The sequence below is a fragment of the Sorex fumeus genome, unplaced genomic scaffold, assembly GCF_029834395.1.
Source record: "Sorex fumeus unplaced genomic scaffold, SorFum_2.1 ptg000044l, whole genome shotgun sequence".
In the NCBI taxonomy this organism is placed as follows: Eukaryota; Metazoa; Chordata; class Mammalia; order Eulipotyphla; family Soricidae; genus Sorex; species Sorex fumeus.
Window position 1 is genome coordinate 36,337,963 of NW_026606101.1, and position 26,871 is coordinate 36,364,833.

The following is a 26,871-nucleotide window of genomic DNA, read 5'->3' on the forward strand; positions in this document are numbered from 1 at the left end:
CTCCAATTCATGTAGGCTTGGAGGTCTCGGCCCCGGAACCCGCGTGGCTTTGTCCCTCTGCCAGTACCTTCAGGTGTGCGGAGAGTGGTCTCAGCATGGTGGTGGCTGGTCCTGGAGGTCTCCGGCTGCCGTAGCCCTGGCCGGGGCGGGGAGGAAAGCTCAACCCGCTCCCCTCCAAGGAACTCCGGGAAGGAACACCGAGGCGCGGGGGCAGAGACTGCACTGCTCTCGTCCGGGATCTGGATTTTATAGTCTCTGAGTCTTGGCCGCTGATGGGATTATAAATAATTCCTCAAAATTAAAGACCCATGATATGAGTCTATAGACAAATTTGGTTAATACATGTTCTTAAAGAAAAACTCTGGATATCATAAGCATTCAAAATGAGTTTTTTCACACTGGAAACATGAGTTCGAAGCTGCAACCACTAGAACTTTGCAATGAGTCTGTCAAGTTGACAGGTAGAGGAGGGTGTGGGTTTGGGGGTGGGAATGGAATGTGGAAACACTGGGGGATGGAAGACACTGATGGTGGGATTGGTATTGAAATATTCACTGCATCACTGTACCACTGCCATCCCATTTTTCGTCGAGCAGGTGCCAGTACTGTCTCCATTCATCCCAGCCCTGAAATTTTAGCAGTCTCTCCTTACTTGTCTTTCCCAACGCTGCCATATTGGAGGCTCTTTCAGGGTCAGGGGAATGAAACCTGTAATTGTTACTGTTTATGGTAGCCACGGGTAGCTTGTCAGGCTCTGCCATTGAAATATTATATGCCTAAAACTCTTAATCACTTAATTACTTAACTTCCCGTTAGTCATCGATTTGCTCGAGCAGGCGCCAGTAACGTCTCCATTTGTCTCTGTCGCGTGCTAGTGTAGCCCAATGGCATCTGTTCACTCCGGGAACATGAAGAGCCTCAAACCGATCTTCATGATCTTGACGAAGAAGTCTGACCATCTGGTAGGTGGGCGGCCACGCGGTCTTTTGACATCCCGTGGAATCCAGTCGGTAACAGCTCTAGTCCAGAGGTCGTCTTTAAATCTCATTACGTGACCAGCCCATCTGATTTTCGACACCTTGGCAAATGAGACAGCGTCCCTGATTCTTGATCATCGACGGATGTCAGAAGTCTGGATTCTTTCTCTCGTTTGAGTGAAACGTGATATTCCAAGCATAGCTCTTTCTATTCTTCTTTGGGAGACCTGAATAGCATTCTCATTTTGTTTGCGTAGGGCCCAGGTCTCTGAAGCATATGTTAATGCAGGAAGAAGAGTGGAATCAAAGAGATGTGCCGGGAGCCGGAGATTCTTCGTCCTCTTAGCTATTTCTTCGATGTTCTTGAAGGCGTTCCAAGCCGCTCTCTTCCTCCTGCGCAGCTCGGGTGCCAGGTCATTTGTCATGTTGACTTCTCGACCTAGGTACACATAGCTGTTGCATTCGGAGATGGTCGTTCCGTTGAGAGCGAATGGGGCGTCAGGAACGAGGCTGTTTCTCATAAACATTGTCTTCGTAAGATTCAGCTGTAGTCCTACCTTTCCACACTCACGGTCAAAGTCGGCCAGCATTTGTGCCGCTTGGCTGATGTTTGGTGTTATTAAAACAATGTCATCAGCAAAGCGGAGGTGGTGTAGTTGCCGACCATCTATCTTCACTCCCATTCCTTCCCATTCCAGTCTTCGCATGATGTTCTCGAGAGTGGCACTGAAGAGTTTCGGTGAAATGGTATCACCCTGCCGCACCCCTCTGTTGACATCAACGATCACTTCTTTGTAGAATGGTGAGATCCTGGTAGTGAATCCGCAATACAGCTCACGGAGGATCCTGATGTATTGGGCTTGAATGCCCTGATTGGCTAGGGCTTCAATGACCGCTTCCGTCTCAACAGAATCAAAGGCCTTCTTTAAATCAATGAACGTTAAACAGAGCGGCATCTTGAACTCCCGAGAAACCTCAATAAGCTTGGTTATCGTGTGGATATGGTCGATGGTGCTGAATCCTTTGCGGAACCCGGCTTGCTCGCATGGTTGTCCTTCATCTAGTGTTCTGCCAATCCTATTTAGGATGACTCGAGTGAACAACTTGTAGATGACAGACAATAGGCAGATCGGGTGATATTTGCCAATGTCATGGATGTCTCCCTTCTTGAACAGTGGTACGGTCCTGCTGGTTTTCCATTGGGACGGAACCTTGCATTCAGACAGGTAGCGAGTGAAGAGCCGAGCCAGTGTATTGATGAGTACTGACGGCAGGTTCTTCAGGTGTTCAGGTCTGACCTTGTCTGGGCCGGGTGCTTTGTTTCTTTACCGACGAAATGGCGTGTCGGATTTCGGAAGGGAGAACGTTGGGAACGACATATCCATCCTGTGGAATTTGGTATGTCTGCAAGTGGACATGGCTATCGAAGAGATTTGAGTAGAAGACATGGAGATTATCCATGCCTAAAACTCAACTGTCAATAATTTTGTAAGTTGCCATTTTAATTGGGGCTGGAGTGATAGCACAGTGGTAGGACATTTGCCTTGCATGCAGCCTGCCCAGTCAAGCCGAGTTTGATTCCTCTGCCCCTGTCGAAGAGCCTGGCAAGCTACCGAGAGTATCTCACTTGCAAGGTACCTGTGACATATTCAATATGCCAAACACAGTAACAACAAGTCTCACGATGGAGATGTTACTGGGCCTGCTCGAGCAAATCGATTTTAAAAATAAATTTTTAAAAATAAATTTCTTTAAAATGAGGTTTCCTCTTTGTAAGAGTTCTTTAAAATTCAAATACTCAACCCTCTCTCCTTAAAAAGTTGGGTAATCACTCATGTATCAGTTGTCTTGCTCAACAGAACTTAGAATATATTTGTGGATTTGAAATAAAAATACTTTCTCTTTAATAACTTGCCCCATCCTTCTAGGCAGACTTGAGCTGAGCATGTTTGTTTTGTCATATTCTTTGGGTATGACTTGTCTTCTCAAAGGAAGAAGGAATACTAATCCAGGGTTTTTTGAGGACCCCAGTGGAACAAAATTCATCTTTACATTAACTATTTGGTATTGACTATTCACTTTCTACCTGTGGTTTTCCCCTCTGGAGATATAGGAAATAAAACTCTCTTTAGTCTCCGTGATACCTGAACAATTGATTGATTTCTTTTGTGGTAACTATAACTAATTATATGTCATCTTTGTATTTGTGTACTGGGAAGGTCATGTAAAATTTATGGCAAAGGAGAGAGGCATAGGGATGGTAAACTTATCTTTCATCTTAATCTTCTTTAGAACATGCATAGTTTTAATAAAAGAAATGTATAATAATACCCTGCTCCATATTGTTTGAGAGTTCCAAATAATGAGACTTGTTCATTCATGACTCAATTTCTTTCCTTCTAGGCAACTACGGATCTGTATGGCAACTGCACTCTGAGGCATTCTGGGACCTCTGCAGCTGCTCCGGAGGCAGCTGGCGTATTTGCTCTGGCTTTAGAGGCTAAGTATGTTTCCAGCTCTGGGCCAGGGGCTGGCTCTGCAAGTGGATTAACATGTCTTTCTACCCAATACCAGGTGTTCAAAAAGTAGGTGTGAGTACTTGTGAATATTTAGAGCCTAGAAACTCTGGTGGTGTTTCTAACCAAATCATGGGTCCTAAGTCATGGGTTCTAATCATGGGTTCTTTCTCTGTCTCTATCTCCCTGACTCTATATCAGTCCTTCTCACCACTACCCTCCAGTATACATACACATGATATAACTACATCCTTAAGAAAAAAAACAAAGCCTAAGTGCTTATATCACCTATTTATTTAGATGTTAGAGGCATATCAGTGTCTCTTTCTTTGTGAAATTCATTCTCCTATTGTCCCTTAGTTATTTTTCCTCCAAAAATACTCACAGTGAGATACAAGAGGGACTAGAGCAATAGCACAGTGGGTAGGGCGTTTGCCTTGCATGCGGCCGACCCGGGTTTGATTCCCAACATCCCATATAGTCCTCCAAGCACCGCCAAGAGTAATTCCTGAGTGCATGAGCCAGGACTAACCCCTGTGCATCGCTGGGTGTGACCCAAAAGCCAAACAAAAAGAATACAAGAAGAAAAATCATTCTCATGGAGGATATTTCAGAACATGTGATAAGTAGGGTGCTACCACTCAAGATATGTTCACTTATAAGGTGAATTGATTTCTAACACAGATAAAAAAAAATAAGCAAAGCCATATGGTATGAAATAAGATTTATGAAAAAACTTTCAAGCTACAGGTAAGAGGAGATCCTCCAGTCTGCTCTCAGCATCCCACAAAGGGTACATATTGCTACTTCTGGGGACATTTCAAATTTGAGTCTTTTTAGAGATCCCTACTCACCCACTACTCTGACCCTGATAGAGTCATGAACAGGAGTGCTCATGCACCACACACGTGGTATGACTGCAAATACCTGCTATGTAAATAATAGTCCAAGGACATTGCATCTGGCAACTTGTGAAAAGTTAGATTCAAGTTCCTAGGGTAAAGGAATTGAGTTCTCCATCTTTGTCAGTTGTTGCTAAGCAACTGGAGTTTCCAACATCATTCTGGCAGCCCTGCTTGCTTCTGAACACATATGCAGTGCATTTTCTGATTTGCAAAGGAGGTAAGAGTTGATTCCCAGAACAGAAAGGGAACTTGAAAGATTATCTTGTCCAATTCTCTGCCTTTGAATAGAAAAGGTATAATTAGCCTTCTTTTATAGATGAGGCTCCAAGTTGGGAGTAGTGTTTATCTTTTAGATCAGGCCAAACATTTGTTCTTCTAACAAAAGTCAGGTGGAAAAATTAAGACACTGAGACATGGACAGTGATGAAAGCATTACTACAAATCAAAGAAACAAAAATTTACTTATATAATAGAACTATTTATAGAACTATTTATTTCAGAACCTATGAGGCCTTGGAGCCTGGGCTGGCATTGGCCACTCCAGCTGGAAGAAGGTAAATAAAGGGAGTTTTATGTCTGCTCTGAGCTTTGTAGAGAATAGGCACCAGGAGTGTTCCTAAAATTAAGAGTTTCTGGTCTTTCTTTAAATCTAAGATGTAAGGTATTGGCTCAAAGCATCTTCAGATTTTAAAAGGCAAGTAAAATCCAAAGCCTATATGCGTACAAGGAGAGAATATAAATAAATCATAGGGATGGAGCAGTGACGCTGGGTCACTAAACAGATTTTAAGGCTCTGCAGCAATTAATCTTCATTAACATACACTTGCAGATATACTTACAGAAAAAGGATCACCATCTCTTAGGCACTCTTTGATTTGGTGAATGGTCACATATTTAATGTTCTCTATGCCCAGAAAAAACAAAATGATACTTGGCAGTAAGTGGTAGTAAATAGTAGCCTTTGAACATCATGGAACCAGTTCTAAAGTCTTCAATGGGTCAGAGAGATGGTACAGGTGTTAAAAGACACTTACTTCTCATACAGCCTACCCAGGTTCAATCCCCAGCACTGAGTACCACTAGGAGTAATCCCTCTGCAGGCTCAGTCAAGAGTAAGACCTGAGCACAGCTAGGTGTGGCCCTAAAACCAAAGGGAGGAAAGGGGAGGGGAGAGTAGAGGAGGAGAAGAAAGGAGGGGAAGGGAAGAGGGGAGAAAAAATGAGAAGAAAATGTAGGGAAGGGAAGGGAAGGGAAGGGAAGGGAAGGGAAGGGAAGGGAAGGGAAGGGAAGGGAAGGGAAGGAGAGGGAGGGGAGGGGAGGGGAGGGGAGGGGAAGGGAAGGGAAGGGAAGGGAAGGGAAGGGAAGGGAAGGGAAGGGAAGGGAAGGGAAGGGAAGGGAAGGGAAGGGAAGGGAAGGGGAGGGGAGGGAAGGGAAGGGGAGGGAAGGAGAGGGAAGGGGAGGGGAGGGGAGAAGAGGGGGAGGGGAGGGGAGGGGAAGGACAGGGAAGGGGAAGGACACGGAAGTGTCCCCATGAGTGTCTTCTACAGATCATCTCTACCTTGAAGCAAGACAAATGGAAGGGAAGGGAAGGGAAGGGAAGGGAAGGGAAGGGAAGGGAAGGGAAGGGAAGGGAAGGGAAGGGAAGGGAAGGGAAGGGAAAGGAAGGGAAGGGAAGGGAAGGAGGGGGAGGGGAGAGGAGGGGAAGGGAGGGGAAGGGAAGGGAAGGGAAGGGAAGGGAAGGGAAGGGAAGGGAAGGGAAGGGAAGGGAAGGGAAGGGAAGGGAAGGGAAGGGAAGGGGAGGGAAGGAGAGGGAAGGGGAGGGGAGGGGAGAGGAGGGGGAGGGGAGGGGAGGGGAAGGACAGGGAAGGGGAAGGACACGGAAGGGAAGGGAAGGGAAAGGAAGGGAAAGGAAGGGAAGGAAACGAAAGGGAGGGGAGGGAAGGAAAGGGAGGGGAGGGGAGGGGAGGGAAGGGAAGGGAAGGGAAGGGAAGGGAAGGGAAGGGAAGGGAAGGGAAGGGAAGGGAAGGGAAGGGAAGGGAAGGCGAGGCGAGGGGAGGGGAGGGGAGGGGAGGGGAGGGAAGGGAAGGGAAGGGAAGGGAAGGGAAGGGAAGGGAAGGGAAGGGAAGGGAAGGGAAGGGAAGGGAAGGGAAGGGAAGGGAAGGGAAGGGAAGTTATGGGGCGAGAGAAATAATACAGTATATAAGATTTACTTGTATGTGGTTGACTCCTGTTTGATCCCTGGCACCACAGATGTTTTCCCAAGCACTGCAAGGCGTGAGCACAGAGACATATGTGAACTTCAGCAAAACTGAGTGTGGCCTGAAAAAAATAATAAATTAATAGAATTTTTCAGAACACCAATGGCCTGGGTTGGAAGCACATCCTGAAATGAGATTTTGGTGCAAGTGATCTATTGAGAGACTCCCAGGGGAGACCAATAGGAGGGAGATGAAGTTGGTTCAGGTGGAGGAAAATCCAATGAGTGCAATTTCAGAAGTATTTCCTCAACCTGATCCTATGGGGATCTCTGGAACATTAATGTTGTTTTCAAGTTTTTTCTATTTCAAAGAAAGAGTGCCAAAGGGCCATGTTCTTAGGCTGGTCAGTTCTGTGCTAAGAGTCACCTCGGGACAACCAATTCCAAAGTATTTCTGGCTTTCTACACCTGAGAGCAAAGCAGCTTCAGTAATCATCAGTTAGAAACCCTGTTCAGGGCTGGAAATGTGGCTTAGTGGTAGAGCACATGGATGAAGCCCTAGGTTCAATCTCCAGGTCAGGGCCTCAAAAAAAATAAACTAAAATAAAACACTGGTCAACATGCAATGACTCCAAGAGAGTCAGAATGAGGAGGAGGAAAATATTCCCCATGAGTGTCTTCTACAGATCATCTCTACCTTGAAGCAAGACAAATGGAAGCTCTCCAGGACATATGTGACAGCTGTACCGAGCTATTTCCCACCCAGAAGTCCAACATGAAAACATTCCCAAAGCAATTTGAATGCAATATACAAATCACCTTGATTTACTATATGTCCACCAGGACGGAAGGAAAGGAGACTAATCATCCCACAGGACTCCAAGATGAAAAGAGAAACTTTCCTTAAACCTGAATAGTCTGCCACATTGTGATTTTATGTTTTTTATCTGTCAAATCCTTAAAAATGACTTCTGGAGTTATAAGGAGTATTACTCACATTTCACAGTATAACCCATAATAAAGAAAATTCAAAGGAGGGGTTAAAGTCATCTTCTAATATGCTGAGTTTTCTCTCTCCTTGACCCAGGCATCTCTCTGTGGTTCTAGAGATCTGGGTTATGTTAGAAATAGGCAATTGCTTTGTTCAAGAAAACTCAGTAGTCAAGTGACCCATACATCTCAAACACTGTTTCCAAAAATTATCCTTCCAAGAGAAAACAAAAATTTTTGTAATATTCTTATCAATGTAAAGAGCCAGAGAGATAGTACAGCATAGGGAGCTTGCCTTGCATGCAACCAATGTGGGTTTGATACTTGGTACCCCATATGTTCACTGAGCCCCACCAGGAATGATCCCTGAACACAGAGCCAGGAATAAGCCTTGAGAACTGCCAGATATGGCCCAAAAATGAAACCACAACAAGAAAAGAACCTCTTTATCAACATATAATAGACAATGATTTTTTGCTAAGTAACAGATCCATGTAACTACTACACAAAGTAAGCAGTAGACCATTGTCTAAGTAACAATATGTGTTATTTCACTCAATGCTATCCATATTATTTATGTTATTCTATGTTCTACTGTTCTATGAGCTGTTCGCAATCATTATTGACTACTGCTCCCCTGTATAAGTGGTTGTTTGGGAGTTTCCATTATGAATATGAATAATATTGTTATGAACGTTCTTGAACATGTCTTTTGGTGAATGTATGGACAATTTTCTGTGGGTTTCAAAATTCTAAATCATGGATTTTATATATATATATGATATATATGTATAGTAGCTCTGGGCTGGAGCGATAGCACAGCGGGTAGGGAGTTTGCCTTATATGCAGCCAACATGGCTGACCCGAGTTCGATTACTATTCCTCCTCAGAGAGCCCGGCAAGCTACCAAGAGAATCTCGCCCGCACGGCAAAGCCTGGCAAGCTACCCATGACGTATTCAATATGTCAAAAACAGTAACAAGTCTCACAATTTGTTGTGAGATGTTACTGGTGCCTGCTCAAGCAAATCAATGAACAGCGGGAGGACAGTGCTACAGTGCATAGTAGCACTAGTGGTCGCTGTCAAACAGTTTTGCAAATGATGCATACATTGGTGTTCCCTCTCCAGCACTGCATGAGAGTTATTTGCTCCATATACTTAACAACATTTGGTGTTATCAGTCTCCCGCACAGCAGTCATGCTTATAGGTGTGCAGTGGAAAGTTGTGCAAATTCATTAATTTTTTTTTTGAAAGGAACACACCCAGGAAGTTCTGCTGCAGGGTAGAGGTAGGGTAGGGAATTCCCGGCTATGCTCACCTGTTTTCAGACTCAGGTGTTCCAGGTGTGGAGAAGGATACCTGGTTCTATCCAGCAGTCCTCGGGGGACCTTATGTACTAGGTACATATTCTATCACTTGACTTATCTCCCTCTCCCTGCATTATAATTTTTATTTAGATCTCTTGGATAACTAATAATAAACACTGGAAGGATATTTGAAAATATTAGATTCCAAAATCTCAACCAAGAGTCATTAGAAACAAATCCCTAGAGACGGATGGCCCAGATACAGAGAATACATAAGCAGTCAGCCAGTTGCTGGTCTTTGGTTTAAGCTATGTGGATATCCGGGCTGGAGTGATAGCACAGCAGGTAGGGCGTTTGCCTTGCAAGCAGCCAACACGGCTGACCTGAGTTCGATTCCTCCGCCCCTCTCGGAGAGCCCAGCAAGCTACCGAGAGTATCTCACCCTCATGGCAGAGCCTGGCAAGCTACCCATGATATATTCGATATGCCAAACACAGTAACAGCAAAGTCTCATGATGGAGACGTTACTGGGCCCGCTTGAGAAAATCAATGAACAACGGGAGAACAGTGACAGTGACAGGATATTCAATAAGACAATTGTTCTATGATCTATGGGTCATGATACTATTTTGGAATAAGGATCTAGATTATTTTTCTAATTTAGGTTCTAGTATCAGTTACAGATTGAAAACAAGGATTCCTATATCTAAACCAATATAGGGAGTTATTTTTCTATTATTCGAGAGGCAAGCTGAGTCACCCAACAGTGGTTCGCATGGGTTACCACTATGAATCAGGGACTCACAACTCTTTCCAGCATTCTCCCTTCTAATTTAATGGTCTCTAAATATTTCTGAAGCTCCATAATCATGTTTAGGCTTTAAGCAGGAAAAGGGAGCAAAAAAGAATATAGAGCTCCATCAGTTCTTTAAATATTTAAAAAAAAAAAACAGTGATGTCTTCTTTCTTGCTCATTGGTCAAAACAGTCACATAACTACCCCCAATGCAAAAAGGCAATTCTTCTGAATAAAATTGAGGTTTTTCTTAAGAAGAAAGGAGTCAGGATAGGTTATGAGGGAGACAACAGCTATAGAGTTGTCCAGCATCTAACAAGTCTCTAAAAGATCTTCTTATTAAGCATCTTCTGTATTTCCACCAAAATTTACAAAATGTTAGTTCATTGGTGAGTTGTGAGTGACTTCCGGAAATACTGTAGTCTTACTAAAAGATATCAAGTCTTTAAGAAAGTTCATTTTTTATTGGTTTGTGTTGGTTTTAGGGTAGGGTATTTCTTAAAACTGAAAAATATTAATCTATTTTAGATATTTTAACCGTCAGTCTACTTGGGAAATGGTGTCTGTTCTCTTATTACTTATATAATACATGATACAAATTTTGTTACTAAGCAGCATACTCATTGTCAAATACTGTTTACCCGGTGATCTATATTTACACCTTTCAAAAACCAGAAGGCCATATTACCTATTTTATAGATGTGAAGGCTGAGACTTCAGTTGTTAAAATAATGTGTCCAGTTCACACATCAGAAATTGGAAATGCATTTGTAATTAAGCACTAGGCAATTGGACTCCAAATTTAGGGTCTTCATACAAACTATGAAACATAGAAGAATCACACTCTGTGTTACCACTGACATAGTCTGAATGACCCAGAAGACTAATCTTCTGGCTGATTTCTTTAAATTCCTTTTCAGCTTCTTAGCTTCTTTTTCATTTCCATTGAGTGTTGGCTCTTTCGGGTTACAATAAGTTTCAATTAGGTACAAGAGTATATACATGTATTGATAGTCAGCTTGTTTTTCTGTAAAGTAAGGGCTCAATCCTGATGGAAAACTTCAGTTAGTGGTGAAAACAGAACTGCTCCGTTTTATTCTGTTCTTTTTATTTTTGACCTGTACTTGGTAGTGAACAAGCTACCAAGCTCTGTGCTCAGGAGTCATTCCCTGCTAGCAGTGTTCAGGGAGCCTAGTGGTGCTAGGGATTGAGCCAGGACTCCTGCAGGGAAAACATGTGCTCCAGCCTATCACAATCTCTGGTCCAAAGTTGTGGTGGGTTTTTATCTGTTTGTTTGTTTTACTGTAACAGAAGCCACTCTCCATGGGGGATGCATTGTTAGGGATTGAACCCAGGTCCATAAACATGAAAAGGCCAATGTTCTACACTTGAACCAGACCAAAAGTAGTAATTTCAGTTGAAGTTACTCCAAATACCTTTCAATTTTATTGTATATGTCATATTTAGTTGAATTTGATTTTCCCTCCCAAACTTTTCTCCTTTCATTTTCCTTATTTTGAAAATATGAAATATCTGATTTCCTTTTCAAGAAAGATCTAACATCTGACCATTTGAGCTGAGGATCTCACCATTCATTTATTTGTCCATAGCAATGGGTCACCATGTTTTTTTTTCTTAAAACCAATGCACAATACTAGGTTTCCGTTTCATTGATAAGAGGTTTCATATACAACTACACTAGGGTACTATATAAACTGAATTTTCTTTCACCAATCACAGGAGGCAAGTAATAGGGAAAGTAGAGAAAATGTCAGCTTAACTTCCTAATGTATTATTTTTCTCAGACTGAAAATAATATAGACCTTTGAAATTGCTTTTTAATCCTATCAGGTTTTGGAGAATAAAGTCAAAATTAAAGGTGAAAAAATCAATATTTCAGTACTTCATGAGATAAAAAGTTTTTGTTCAGTTCACAGAGTTCATTCTGTTCAGATAAAGATCATAACTAAGAAGTAGAGGGATTAAAATTCAGTTTGTTGTTGGAATTTGCCTGAAACAGAAGCCATTCTTCCAAACTTAAAACTGCAACTCCTTTAACATATTTAAGTTTTCAATCCTTCTAAAGATACATGTTCTCAGGGTTGGAACGATAGCACAGTGGGTCGAGCATTTGCCTTGCACGTGTCCGACCTGGGTTCGATTCCCAGCATCTCATATGGTCCCCCAAGAACCACCAGGAGTAATTCCTGAGTTCATGAGCCAGGAGTAACCCCTGTGCAATGCCGGGTGTGACCCAAAAAAGCAAAAAAAGATACATGTTCTCTCTCCTCTCTCCTTAAGTCCCTCATATAGTCTTGTGGAATAGGAGAAAATGTTCATTGAGACCAGGATTATTTGATATAGTAAATAGAATAGATGTAATACATAGAATAAATTGAATAAATAAAATATGTTCTATAACAAATAAATTTATTCTGTTACTTAGATAATGAGGTCAGGTAATCTTTACAAACACAGACCTTAGAAATAAAAAGGTCACCATTTTGTTCTCTATTCTTATGAGAAGACAGTAAAGCAACTGTAAGTTTTGTTGAGTACAGAACCTTATCTGTAGAAGATATTGTTCTGCTGATTTTATGTAAGCAAATAAACCTCAGCATCTATGCCACAGTCAGGACCAGTTTTAAGTGGTTTAGGAGTCCACCCTTGGTGCGAGACTCCTCTTCCAACTGGGTGAATCAAATTCTCTTCCTGAGATTCACACTGGCTTCACCAAGAGCCCCCCAAACTGTCTTCAACAAGACTATTTCAGACGAGATTTTCTCATTTTCCTGACTGATTGACATTTCTTTGGAGCTCTAGCCCCTCCTGGCGGCTGGAGGGGTGGGGGGTGACATCTCCTCTAGAAGGCCTGGGTTCCACTTCACGCTTTGAGGCTCTCCCAACCAGGAGCCAGCTGTTCTACCCAAGTCACCTACACTCTGCTTTCTGGTTTCCCACTGGAACATTGCATGGTCTTATGAGTGAATGGCTCTGAATTTCCTGGCAATTACACATACTTACCAGTTATTATTAATAGTTCATCTGACATTTATTTATGCATGGTCTTGTAACTGCTCCCAACTTTGTTCCTTCTGAGCATACCATTCTGAGCCAATTTCCCACAGTAATCTCTGATTAGTGTGGTCCTGAATTCCCATTTGAAATTTTCTGAATCCATTCTTCCTGATGATGTTTGTCAATATACCAATGTCATCAGACCTGGTCTCATTTCTGCTTCACTGATTGGCATGAGATAAAGTCCCTCTGTTCCGGTAAGGGCGAATTCCCAGATATCTTCTGCATGATTCATGGTGCTCTAACTGCCTTTCCCTTTCATATTTAAGATTCCACTTAAACTTTTTAATAAACCTACATGATATTTGCATGTTCCTACCTCTAAACTCTTTTTTTTTTTTCAGAACCTTCTCTCTCCAGTAACTCACCACCTCCCTTCTCTATCTTTTCCTGCATTATATATACTTGTCTCTTGACTTTGGCTTATAATGCCACTTTCTTGCAGTTCTTTGATGACACTATTAAACAACATTTCCTCAAACTTTCCTGGATTATCTATTATCCAATCTGGCCCCTTAGTATTTAGGCCCATCCCTGGTTCACAGGCACAGAATCTCAGGAGAGTGCCTTGAAAGTGTAATTTGAACAAGTAGAGCTTCCCAGGAAGTTAGGAAACACCCTCTACACCAGGTTTGCTCGAGTTTATGCTTACTTATTGGAAATGCCAAACGCTTGGATGAAGGCACGGAATCAGCCTCTCTGGGTCCTTTCTGGGTCAGTGCTGGACATGGTAGCCAGTCTATGGCAGTTCAGGGGAACATTTAATTGTGCAACACTTTCTTTGGGGAAGGAGGGAGGGTAGGGAGGGGCACACCCAGTAATGCTCAGGGTTTACCCTTGGCTCTATGCTCAGGATCACTTCTGGCAGGCTTGGGAGACCATATGTGGTGCCCTGTATCAAACCGCATCATGCCTTCAAGCACCCTTCCCAACTCTACTATGACTCTGGTCCCAGTTTGTGTATTCTCCATCCGAGTACTATATGAAATATTTGAGAATAGGGGAGGACACATCATGTTGCTTTTTCTATAACATCAAACATGGTGCCATTTATATTGTAGAGACTTTATATTTATTAGAATATATAATAGAGCTATCATTCTTTTCATTTCCATTTCCTTAGATTTCTAGGAGAGGATTAAAGCAGATTGATAACTTTACACAATAATACATACTCTCATTCTGAAATTTCTTAGAAGGGAATTAGGAAGAACTTAGTTTCACTTTTCCAACATATGCAAATAGCTGGTCAGTGTAACAAACTCAATTACTTCCATCATAGACTATGCTCTGATTTGTTTCAGAAGTGAAAAAAGATCCTTGTTCTAATATGCAAGGTCTTTCTCATGAACTTTATAAGAATAAATCCATGGATGGACACCTACAAATGTCCTTCTCTGAGTATTGAGGAGCTAGAACTGGCATGAAAGATGAGGGATAATACACCAGCTTTCAGGTTAATGCAAGATCAGATCACCAAGTCCTTATTAGTGAGTACCTCTAAATTTAATGAATTCTGTCCCATTTCAGTGAAATTGGTGCATTTAACCATTATCAGATGCATGAAGTTTTATACTATTCACTTGGGTCCCTAGAGCGATATGTCCAAGATTTGTTCTCAGTTTCTCAAATTAGAACTGACCTGCCTACATACTTAAGGACTAAAGTTTTAAGCTACAAGAGCATTTGGATCATTAACATCTGTTGGATATGATTCAACTGGAACCAATGAATACTGCTGTGATGAAATGTTATTATATGAGAACTGTTGCTCCTAGTCCATTGTATTGTTTGATTTCAAAAATAGATACAAAGTTTCAACATTTTTTACCATATCCCTCTGTGAGAAGTTTTGCACTCCCTCCAAACACACACATACAAAGCAGCCAAAGTTTTATGAAAAATAGTTTCTCACAGTACACACAATGAAGCTATTCTTTTTTATTCTATTCCATTCATTTTAAAATGCTAGTCTAGGGCTGGGTATATAGCTATGTGAAGAGCAATAGACATACATGTGAGGTTCTTGTTCACCTTCTGGCACTGAAAAAGAAATCCTTAAAACCAAAATCCACAAGTTGTCCACGTTAGATTTTGTGTAAATGCTTGAAATGTGTTAATTTCCAGTGTTTGGGAATGTTCCCTCCAGAAAATTTAATGTGAATATTAGGTCAATAACTTGTGCAATCTATGGGTTTTCTAGCCCACAAATTGGTCCTGACTTGTAGTTTAAAAAACAGACATTCAGAAAGAGAGGGACAGACATAGAAAAATTGAACTCAACTGTGGAATGTAAAGTAACAGAATAGGAGACTAACACACAAGAACAATAGAGATAAGGACCAGGAGGTTTACCCTACAGCTTGGAAGCTATCCTCACATGTTGGAGAAAAAGGCAGCTCAGACAGAGAAGGGAACACCAAGTAAAGGGTGCTGGGAGGGCCCGCTCAGGTTGGGAGCTGCCGAAAATAGACTATAGACTGAACGTGATGACCACTCAATACCTTTACTGCAAATCACAATATCCAAAAGGAGAGAGAGAACAAAAGGGAATGCCCTGCCACAGAGGCAGTGTGGGGAGGGGGAGAAGGTGGGGGATGGGAGGTATACTGAGATCATTGGTGGTGGAGAATGGGCACTAGTAGAAGGATGGGTAACCCATCATTGTATGACTGAAATGGAAACACGAATGTTTATAAGTATGTAACAGTACCTCACGGTAATTCACCAAAAATAAAATTTAAAAAATTAATAAAAATTAAAAAAAATAGGAAACAGACAATGCATGATGTTAGGTATTAATTTTCAGGAAAAGAGTTCTTAAGAGGGCAGGGCATGGAAATATTCTTTTAGACTTGGGGTTTCACTGATGCTCCAAAATCTGTCTCTGTTCTATCTCAGTCACTGTGTCTCTCCCTGTTTCTCCCTCCTCGTGCCCTTGTCCCCTCACTCTGTGCCCCAATATTCAGCTTGGATCTGACCTGGCGAGACATGCAGCATCTGACTGTGCTCACCTCCAAGCGGAACCAGCTTCATGATGAGGTTCATCAGTGGCGGCGGAACGGGGTCGGCCTGGAATTTAATCACCTTTTTGGCTACGGGGTCCTTGATGCTGGAGCAATGGTAAAAATGGCAAAAGACTGGAAAACAGTGCCTGAGAGATTCCATTGTGTTGGAGGCTCCGTGCAGGACCCTGAGTAAGTGGGGACTGGTTCTGCATGTCTAACACATCCAGAGATGGTGTCATGCATCAGAATTTCTCTCTATGTCAGGGAGAAGTTCTGGGTTTGATTCAGGGACAATGAGACCCAGGCAGAGCTGTAACATTTCAAAATTCAAGGGTCACCATTTACACAGAACACAATTATGTTATTTAGAATTATTCCTGTTTTTAATTGAGTGCCTTAGTAATGTAAACCTTTCTGTCATTATTTTTAAGAGCTTAAATTAACCAGTATAACCAACTCCCAGATAAGTAAATATAACACTACCAATATTTCAAAAGGCTCCTGTGTCCCTCTCTTCTTCATTAACTTCCAAGTTCTTCTAATTATTTAAACTCTATAGGTTATTTTTTCTGTTTTATGTTTAATAGTAAAATAGTCAAATATTAAAATAGCAAAAATAACTGAATTATACACTACGTTTTCTTTTTTCACTGTATCACTGTATCACTGTCATCCTGTTGTTCATTGATTTACTCAAGCAGGCGCCGGTAAGTCTCCATTCGTACCAGCTCTGAGATTTTAGCATCCTCTCCTTACTCATCTTTCCCAACGCTGCTGTATTGGAGGTTCTTTCAGGGTCAGGGGAATGAGACCAATTATTGTTTCTGTTTTTGGCATATCAATTATGCCATGGGTAGCTTGCCAGGCTCTGCCATGCCAATGGGATATTCTCAGTAACTTGCTGGGCTCTCTGAGGTATATATATATATATATATATATATATATATATATATATATATATCAGTATATAGATAGACAGACAGACAGATAGATAGATAGATAGCTTGCTGGGCATTCTGAGATCGATCTCTCTCTCTCTCTCTCTCTCTCTCTCTATATATATATATATATATATATATATTTCCCTCTACTCTCTGAATCCCATCAAATATGGTGTGGTAATTATGAAAAATGGGTAGGGAGTGTCACGGTCCAGGAATATGTTGAGCCCAGAGTCCAAGGTCACAAAGTTCCTCATTAACTGGGTTCTGTGGGACTTCACTCATGAGTGATGCTCGGCACAAGCATGTGGAAAGTGGCCTGGAGTGTGTACTACCCTACCACCACCACACTCCAGGCCACAGTAGAGTATAACTTATTATCTATCTTTGTATAATGTTAACAAGATACTAATTTTCTTAAGAAAAAATCAGAATTAGTTAAAGAAAATTTAAACATTTCAAATAAGAGAGTTTATACTAAGAGTTTATACAAATTAGAGAGTTTATATCTAGATTAATTTTCTCATATGATTTCACTGTATTCACTATATTTATAGTTTATTGTCATTATTGAATTGTGTTTTATTGCACAATTTTTACATAATTTATTCATTCTACTTGTGGGGCAAGATAAGGATCTAATTTTATTCTCAGGGAGATCAGTAGTCATCTGGAAGGAGTTGAGTGATGAGTTCCCACATAAAAACCATGGGCTTGTCCCATAAACCCTATCCCTTCCACCTTCTCATTATGGCAAGATTAGACCACAAGAACCCTCTGAAAGAATAGTTTATGGCTACAAAATGCTAGAAATATGACCAGTGTGAGTGGGAACTAAAGTCTCCATATGACTTCACCTCAGCTCAGTAACATTTAAATACCCCTATTGACCTAGGGGCGAATATGTTGCTCTAAGTGTGTCTACATTCCCACACTAGTTACAAGTAGCAGGCGAGCAGAGTGGGAAGTGTATGGCATCAATTCCGTGAAGGGGTGCAGAAATAAGGCCTCAGAGAAAGGCAAGCTGGTCTTTTTCCTAGCCCCTGCCTCTCTGTTTGCTCCTCCTTGTATTGCTGCTCACTCTCACCCTCACGCACAAGTTACAGGATACTTTCCCAGACCCAAGGTCTGCGTCAGGGCAACCCCTAAGAAATGTGGGCATGTAGCTACACATACTACCCCTCCAACTCGGTGTCTCCCTGGAGTTTGGCACTCTTAGTCTCATTTCACACCTAAGGAAACAGGAGAGGGAAAGAGAAAGTGAATTTCCTCATTCGCAGACCAGCAATTCCAACATCCTACCCACTCTATAATCTGAGCCTCTTTCCCTTAGAGCAAAGAGGGGATTGCAAGAGGGAAAGGCTTTCAGTGTTTGCACCTTTAAAGATGTGTATTCAGCAGCAAATGTGGGGTCATGGGAGAGGTGAGATGTCCCTCAGAGAGTAAGTCACACAGAAGCCACATCCACACTGAGGAGAATGTGGCGTGGTTGCAGCGTGCAGGGAAACAGCATGGCATGGTCTGGGCCGAGAATAAAAGTGGAGATCAGACCTCACTTTCTGAGATTTCACTGAACAAGAAGAACAGACCCTGATGCTTCTCTAGCACCATGTTTGGGTGGAGAGAATAGAGGAACATGGGCTGAGAGGAAGCACAATCTCATGCCCAATTTCAGGTTAGGTTTAATGGTATGTCCTAATGAACTTAAGTCATGGATTTGGAGTCAGATGCAAGGCTGGGAATAATTTGTCCATGTGCACTATTTCTTTTTAAAAATATATATATGTGTATTTTAAATATATATATATATATATTTATGCCTCTAGGAGAGTTCGACAAGCTACCAAGCATATCCTGCCCGCATGGGCTGAGCCTGGCAAGCACCCCATGGCATATTCGATATGCCAAAACCAGTAACTATAACAGGTCTCATTCCCCTTACCCTGAAAGAGCCTCCAATCATTGGGAAAGACGAGTAAGGAGAGGCTGCTAAAAATCTCAGGGCTGGGATGAATAACAATGTTACTGGCGCCTGCTGGAGTAAATCTACTTGGGATGACAGTGATACAGTGATATTTGTATTGAATCACAGTGAGATACACTGTTACAAAGTTGTTCATGGTTGAATTTCAATCATACAATGTTCCATCACTTGTCCCTTTACCAGTGTACATTTCTCTCTGTCTGTCTCTGTCTCTCTGTCTCTCTGTCTCTGTCTCTCTGTCTCTGTCTCTGTCTCTCTCTCTCTCTCTCTCTCTCTCTCTCTTTGTGCATTATGGTTTGCAGTACAGGTACTGGTACAGGTACTGAAAGGTTATTATGTTTGTTCCTTTACCTATTGTAGCATACAGTTCTTGTCCAGTGTGATTATTTCCAACTATCATTGTCATAGTGGTCACTTCTCTGTTCATAATTTTATAGTTAAGGAATATGAAGCCCAGAAATGGGAATGTCGCAACAGCTCACACCTAAATAAAAGGTTTGTCCAAGATTACCTCAGGGCAATATCAAAACTGCTCAGCTGGCCTCTTCACATGGACAGGGACTCAGTCGGTTTTGTCTGTGGAGTATCCTAAATACCTAGAGCATCTCCTTGGTAGACTCTTCCCCCACAATACTCCTCCATGCTATGCGTGCCTTACAGTTCAGTCTTTGAGTCCACAGAGCTATAGCTGGTGTTCCTCAGTGCCATGCGCTGCCCAGAGCCTCTCACAGACAAAGTATGTGTGCCAGCCCACTGAGCTATCTCCCCATGCCTGATACATGAGAAATATTTTTGAAAATTTAGTTAGCATCATCTGGGGCTCAAGAAAAAAGTCTAAATGCTAACCACAGACCATTTAAGAAGACTCAGTCTCGAGAAGGGCTCTGCTTCTCTTCATGGAGGGCCAGAGAAACAGGACAGGTGATTGCCAGGTGATTCTCCCTCGTTCGGTCCACACTCCTGACTCAGCTGCCTTAGATAGATGGAGCTTGTGGAGAATTCAGGAAAAGCTTTGAGGTTCAGAGAAGACCTGGCAGAGACCCTGGCTGCCTAGTCTTGAAGGCCACAAATGGAGTTTCCAGGGGGCTGGACTGAGGGGTCACTAGCCGCACAATCACAATTTTCTCTAACAGAAACAGCCTCTGAATTGGGGGAGTGAAAGCTGTCGGGCTGATGGGTTTCCTTAGCATTAATCTTCCTGGAGAAGCAGCCAATTTAAAAAGCAATTTTCTGAAGAGACTTTATCAGGAGAGTCAGTGGTGGAAACTTGACTGAAATAAAAGCAGAGCATCAACTGGCTGTGAATGTGCACGCCAGACCAGTCCCGGGCAGTGAGCAGAGAAAACTCAGCCTGTCCAGTGCCTCAGCCAGTGTCAGTCTAGTAACCCCCACAGTGAAGCCACCACTTGTGCAAATGAGCAAGATAATATTGAATAATAATTGCTAACCCAAGTAACATTAAACAAGGTGGCATAATCGGGGCACAGCTAATGAACTGAACTCATGTTTATAATGCACACTTTTTCTGCAGTGCTTCCCAGAGCAATAAGTAATAAGTTGTCCCCAAGCCTCCCTAAATCCCAAAGACAACTATTGCCAGATCCCCTCTAAAACTAAATTTTAAGTGAATTTGGGGATAAAAGTTATAGCCTGATAGAAACTCCAGAAGCAGTAAGGTGAGTGAGAGAAATGGGTGCTTGCCACATACAAGGCAGCTGTGACATGGACATATCACTTTCTGAGCTGCAGTGTTTTACTGCAGAGTCTACCAGATGTGGGCTATTACAGAGGAGTGAGAATATGTCACAGCAGTCCCAGGTCTGTAAATGTTAAGTAATTGCCATGAGTAGGCCTTCTAGGCACTCAAGAAAAAGTGGATGTTATTGTTATTCTGTTGGTTTTCTAACTATAGCTTCTTTACCAGTTGATTTTTCTCAAATAGTTGAGAATTCAGAACACTAATAATAGTCTACAGGTGGTCCTGATTATTGAGTCCCATTTCTTTTAACAAGATCTCTCATGTAGGGACAGAGAGACAGTACAGGTCATTTCCATGTATGAAGGTGACTCTAGTTTGATCTCTGGCACCACGTTTGTTCCCTGAGCCCTGCTAGGAGTGATCCCTGAGCACAGAGGCAGGATTAAGAACCTGAGCACTGCTGGGTGTGGTACACCCCAAAACAAAAACAAGCACTCATTTGCAAAAATGTGCAATAAAATTAAGACACACGCCATCCTCAAGTCCCCAAGTTTGTTTGGCAAGAATAAATATGGTAAAGAAATTTTGGGACATTTAGACTATGACCAACAATGTGGTTTCTAAACTCTTCAAATTCTTTGCTCAAATATGATCTCATTCTAAAGTCTAGAGCACAAATCCAAGTGCTCTGACTGAAAAGACGGCATGTAATAATAATCTTGCCAGGGCTCGTGCCATCCTGGGATTGCTCTGGGAAGCACTGCAGAAAAAGTGTGCATTATAAACTTGAGTTCAGTTCATTAGCTGTGCCCCAATTATGCCACCTTGTTTAATGTCATTTGTGTTAGCAATTATTATTCAATATTATCTTGCTCATTTGCTCAATAGTCTGTGTCTCCCTTTAAACTATAACTCATGTGAGGGCAGAAATCTCTTCTTCAGGTTCACAAGAGTACTTGGTAGGAATTGCAGACTGGTCATAGGGTAAAAGAATAAACATTCCAAAGGCTTGGTGGAATTTTGACATTAACCAACAAAGAAGTCTAAATTTGACAAACTTGTAAGAAATATCATTTGAAGGGACAATCATTTTTAGCTGTAAAATTTTTTTGTTTTGTGAATTTTGAATACTACATTTTCAATTTTATTTTTGGAATTTTTGTGTTTTGTTTTGTTCTGTTTTATGCTCTATCCAGTGGTGCTCAGGGATTACCCATGGTTCTGTACTCAGAAATTACTCCTGGTGGGTCTTGGAGGACCATATAGTGTGTCAGGGATCTAACTTGGGTTGATTACATGCAAGGCAAGCACCCTACTTGCTGTACTATGTACCCAGCCCCTCAATTTTATCTTTTGTTTGAATCCCTTTGACTAAAGATGCAAAACATTGCTTTAAAAATTAAAACTAAACAAGAATTTTGTTATTTTCTTGAAGTCCAGAGAGTGGACCACACAACTTGATGTGTGCCACATCTTCTATAGCAGAATGTGACTCGTGTATTATTTAAGGATCTTTGCACATTCCATTTTGTTTCCACAAGTAAACCTCATGGGGAAGGCAAAATTCTCATTATTTTGTCCTCATTTGTCCTCATGTAAGGAACTCTTAGAGAGGACAACAGGTAGCCCCTGTTCTTCCCTCCCCTAATCAGTCACCAACACTGTTCTTCCTCCCTGGGTTTTTCCCTCTAGTGGCTTTTCTTATTATTTATGAGTTCCTGGGAAAATAAGGTATGATTTTTTCATAAGAAAGGAAGACACAGCACAACCAGGCAAGGGCAGCCCAACCTCTATTGGAACAATGAGGTTGGACCTCAAATCCCTGGCACCTCTGATATGCCTAAATACCTCTGTCTAATCTAGGTCTGTCACCTCCAGGGATAGTGAAGAGATGGTACAATGAGTAGGGCACTTACTTTGTATGTCACTGATCTGAATATGATCCCTGGCAGCCCACATTGTCCCCTAATACCCTCCAGCAGTGATGATTTTTGAGCACAGAGTCAGAAATATTCCCTGAGAACCACTGGGTGTGTTGCTAAAACAAAACAAAACAAAACAAAAAGCCAAGGCGGTAAGAGAAGGAACTTGCCCAGTCTCTGGATAGAATGTATAAGCAGCAATAATATCAGACACTCAGCAGGCCCCCAGGTACAGCTAAGGAATCTGAAAACTGCTTCCCAAGTGGTCCTGTCTAAGAACAAGGGGCATCTTCCCTAGGTCAGCAAGCCTGGAAGCAAAGGCTGAGAACTGCTCAGGTGCAGCAGCTTTCTTTGAGGGTGGGTTTTTAGAACGAACAACAGAGAATAGAGTCTTGGATCAGGAAACTCATATGTGGTTTCAGAAAACATGAAGCTGTGGAACCTGACCCATATGAACCAGATCTGAAGCATCAAAGGTACCACATCTCCTAACTCCTACCTGCACTTTGAGGCAAGGTCACTTGCCTGTGTAACCCCATATGAACCAGTTATTAGTAAATTGTGTAGAATTCCATTGCCTAGAGTGAGTCTGCAGAGAAGCAGGAAACAGATTCATTAGCGCCCAAACTCAAATGGAATCTGAATGAGATTATTTCTGGGATATGTTACTTTTTTCCCGATCAAATTGCATATACAACCAAGAATTTGGACCTGTGCTATCCAATACAGAAGAAAATAAACACGTGGCTATTTAGTAAAAATTAGTAAGTTTGAATTAGCTACTAAAAGAAAATTAAATAAATATTCGATACCCAAGACAAGAGAGACAGTACAACAGATAAGGTGCTTGTCTTGCATGCACCGTCCAGATGCAATCTTGGGCAGCCCATATGGTCCCCCAATCCAGGACTGGTCCCTGAATGTGGAGCTAGTAATAAGCCCTGAGCATCACCAAGTGTGACCTCAAAAATTCAGTTCCTCACTTGCACTTATCACCTGTGGGCCAGTGCCTACTGTGGAAAACCTCAGGAGAACTTTTCCATCATTGCAGGAAGTTCTATGAGCTAACACTAGTCTATACATTTGTAAATATATAATGTAATTTAGATATATACATATATATGGGCTGGTGTGATAGCACAGCGGTAGAGCGTTTGCCTTACAAGTGGCCACATGGCCGACCCAAGTTCGATTCCTCTGCCCCTCTCGGAGAGCCCAACAAGCTACCAAGAGTATCTTGCCCACACGGCAGAGCCTGGTAAGCTACCCATGACATATTCAATATGCCAAACACAGTAACAACAAGTCTCATGATGGAGACGTTACTGGGCCTGCTTGAGCAAATCGATGAACAATGGGAGGACCGTAACCGTGACTGTGACATATATATGACTCTATCTTCAGAGCAATTCCTCAGAGTTGTAATTATGTCCCCACTGTGCATATAAAGAAAATGAGTTCCAACAATTCAAGTGCTTTGTCCACAACTTACCTGGACCATTTGTCATTTACCTCCCTACCTGTTATATACTTCTGTTATGTTCTGAGTAAATAGCATCTTTTTAAAGAGATCCTTTAAAGTTCTCCATATGTTTACTTTCAGTGTGGGCCTAATGTCCAAATCATATGAATCTCCAGATCCTGGTACTTGTTACCACAACTCTACCACTGTTGGTTCACAATGACCAACAGATACCTGATGAATCAGTCAGCCTGACTGTCAATGGAAAGTCACAGAGCAACACTAGGTAGATACAGGTATTCTGGAGGTTCCTTCAGAGATTGTTGCCTTTATCAATACACTATTCTTCAGCAAACTCTCTAGGTTCAGGTTTTTGTTTCCCAAAGCAGTATTTTGCTTGACTTTGTGAGCAACATTTTTGCTATATAAATATATAATATTTTGCTATATAAATATATAATATTTTGCTATATAAATATATAAAAATATATAAATATGTTCCACAAAATATGTTTTGAAATATCTGAAATAGTAAGCTTTTAAAGCAACATTTTTGCTATATAAATATATAAATATATATTTTGCTATATAAATATATAAAAATATATAAATATGTTCCACAAAATGTGTTTTGAAATATCTGAAATAGTATGCTTTTAAATAAATCCATGTCAGGAGCAGATACTAACATAGACAAAAGGCCAAGGAAGCGAAGCTGATATCATGTGCCAAGTATCAGGTTTGGGTTTTCATTCATGATCTTGAATAACATTACTAAAACCACCCAACAATGACAGGGAAGCTTCAAATAATTAAATCATTTACCTAAACTCTCCTGACTGCTAAGCATAGAAACAGAATTCTAGCCTAATTCAGTGTTTTCAAAATCTACAGAGCCTATGCATCAATCAAAGGAGTGCATACAATCAATTCATTCAATCCTCAGATATGCTTTTTTTGTTGTTTCTGCTGAAAGAAATTTTGAGCTTATAACCTTCAAAGGAGATCCTTTTTAGAAAAAAAAAATATATATATATATATGTTGTATGAAAAGACAGCTGAGGACTGCTTAGATTGGCCCTCTCCAATACAGTGACCAAAAGGTCTCCCAAGTAGACCAAAGATAGTAGCTGAAATTTCCTGATCTTTCTAAAAACTTTTCTTTACTAGGGTTAAGTCAACCAAGTTTAGCTTTTATACAAAAGTGACAGTAATCACATTCACAGTAGATTTTGTCATTAATTGTATTTAGAACTTGAACTTGAAGAAGTATTACAGCCTATTGTTGTAGTAATCCAAGTCCTCCAAAGCATAGTCCTAAAGTGGAACTTAAGTGCTGACAATTTTCTTGAGAGATAATCTCAGGAATCACATGTGAGGAAGTGAAGGTATGAGAAAGGAAATGGGGGGAAGGGTGACGGTAGAGTGCATTGGTGAGCAAGAAAGTACCATAGACAACGAAGCTCAATCTTGTTAAGGACATTGAGTTGTGCCATACTCTGAGGATATCAGAATATCTCTACCCACCAATTACTATCAATCATTGATAGAGGATTGTCCCTGAGAAATTCAATTCCGGATACTTTGGGGTTGCTCTGCATACTGGCTGAGAGGGCTCCCATGCAGCAAAATGAGAAGCTGGGCAATGGTGATATCTAAGGTGGAAAGGAATCCCCACAGGTTAAGTGGGAGGACCATCAACAACCTCTGCTACATCCACCTTCCTCATAAAAGGAAGAGAGTAACTGACCCAAGATCACACAGCTCAAGTGCGAATTAAAAATTAAGCAGGAACCGAGGCTGGAGTGATAGTACAGCAGATAGAGCATTTGCCTTGCATATGGCTGACCCAGTTCAATTCCCAGCAACTCATATGGTCCCCAAGCACCGCCAAGAGTAATTCCTGAGTACAGAGCCAGGAGTATCCCCTGAGCATCACTGGGTGTGACCCAAAAAGCAAAATAAATAAATAAATAAGAATTAACCTAGGTTGTGTGATTACCACCCCCCAAGATTATCCTTTCTGCACCCTGAAGCTGTCTTCAGATCGATCATATAGTGTGCCCTCCCCTTACTATATCTCCTCATCACTTTGTTTGCAGGAAAATACCATCTTCTGGCAAGTTGGTGCTGACCCTTACAACCGATGCCTGTGAGGGGAAGGAAAATTTTGTCCGCTACCTCGAGCACGTCCAAGCTGTCATAACGGTCAACGCGACTAGGAGAGGAGACCTGAACATCAACATGACCTCCCCCATGGGCACCAAGTCCATCTTGCTGAGCCGGCGGCCGAGGGATGACGACTCGAAGGTGGGCTTTGACAAGTGGCCTTTTATGACCACCCACACTTGGGGGGAAGATGCCCGAGGAACCTGGACCCTGGAGTTGGGATTTGTCGGCAGTGCGCCCCAAAAAGGGGTGCTGAAGGAGTGGACACTGATGCTGCATGGCACGCAGAGCGCCCCCTACATTGACCAAGTGGTGAGGGATTACCAGTCCAAGCTGGCCATGTCCAAGAAGGAAGAGCTGGAGGAAGAGCTGGACGAGGCTGTTGAGCGAAGCCTGAAAAGCATCCTGCACAAGAACTAGCGCTGCTCACCAGCCTCGCTGCCTCCCCGCGCCCTCCCCCGTCTGCCTCTCTGTCCTCACTTCACACTTCCACCAGGCACCTAGCGATTACTTTCCCCACACACAAGCGATTCCAACGTCTTGATCTGAAGCTGCACTCACTGTCGATTATTTTCATTCCAATGGAAGCAATCTTTTTTATTCTATTTCCCAAATACAGTGTTCCCACAAGCACCTATGTCCTCTTTGTCACTCTCAGTTCTTTGTTTGTGTCATTCAGATAGGTGATGTTCTGCAAATAAAACTGGGATGGCTTTCTCTTCAAATTTTTCCTATATGAGAGAAGAGATTGAAAATTCCACACTTTTGTGACTCCAAGAACACTGGTTCATGGTTCCAATGGAAGACCTGTTACCTAAAAAGATAATCAAACATGATGGCAAGGGTGGGCTCTGAATCCATTCCAGCACAGCAGATGTTCTAGATTCCTGGGGAAGAGATGCTTTAAACCGAGAATGAT

At 41.9% G+C, this 26,871-nt stretch overlaps 1 protein-coding gene across 1 annotated transcript in view; it reads left to right on the forward strand.

The window, feature by feature from the left end:
- Nucleotides 1–26,589, forward strand: part of PCSK2 (proprotein convertase subtilisin/kexin type 2) — a 297,709-nt gene extending 271,120 nt beyond the window's left edge. Inside the window, exons 10-12 of the mRNA XM_056121353.1 lie at nucleotides 3,381–3,481; nucleotides 15,737–15,964; nucleotides 25,886–26,589. Of these exons, the coding sequence (XP_055977328.1) occupies nucleotides 3,381–3,481; nucleotides 15,737–15,964; nucleotides 25,886–26,372 (816 nt within the window). The 3' untranslated portion in view covers nucleotides 26,373–26,589. The remainder of the gene's footprint in view (nucleotides 1–3,380; nucleotides 3,482–15,736; nucleotides 15,965–25,885) is intronic.
- Nucleotides 26,590–26,871: the final 282 nt, after the last annotated feature.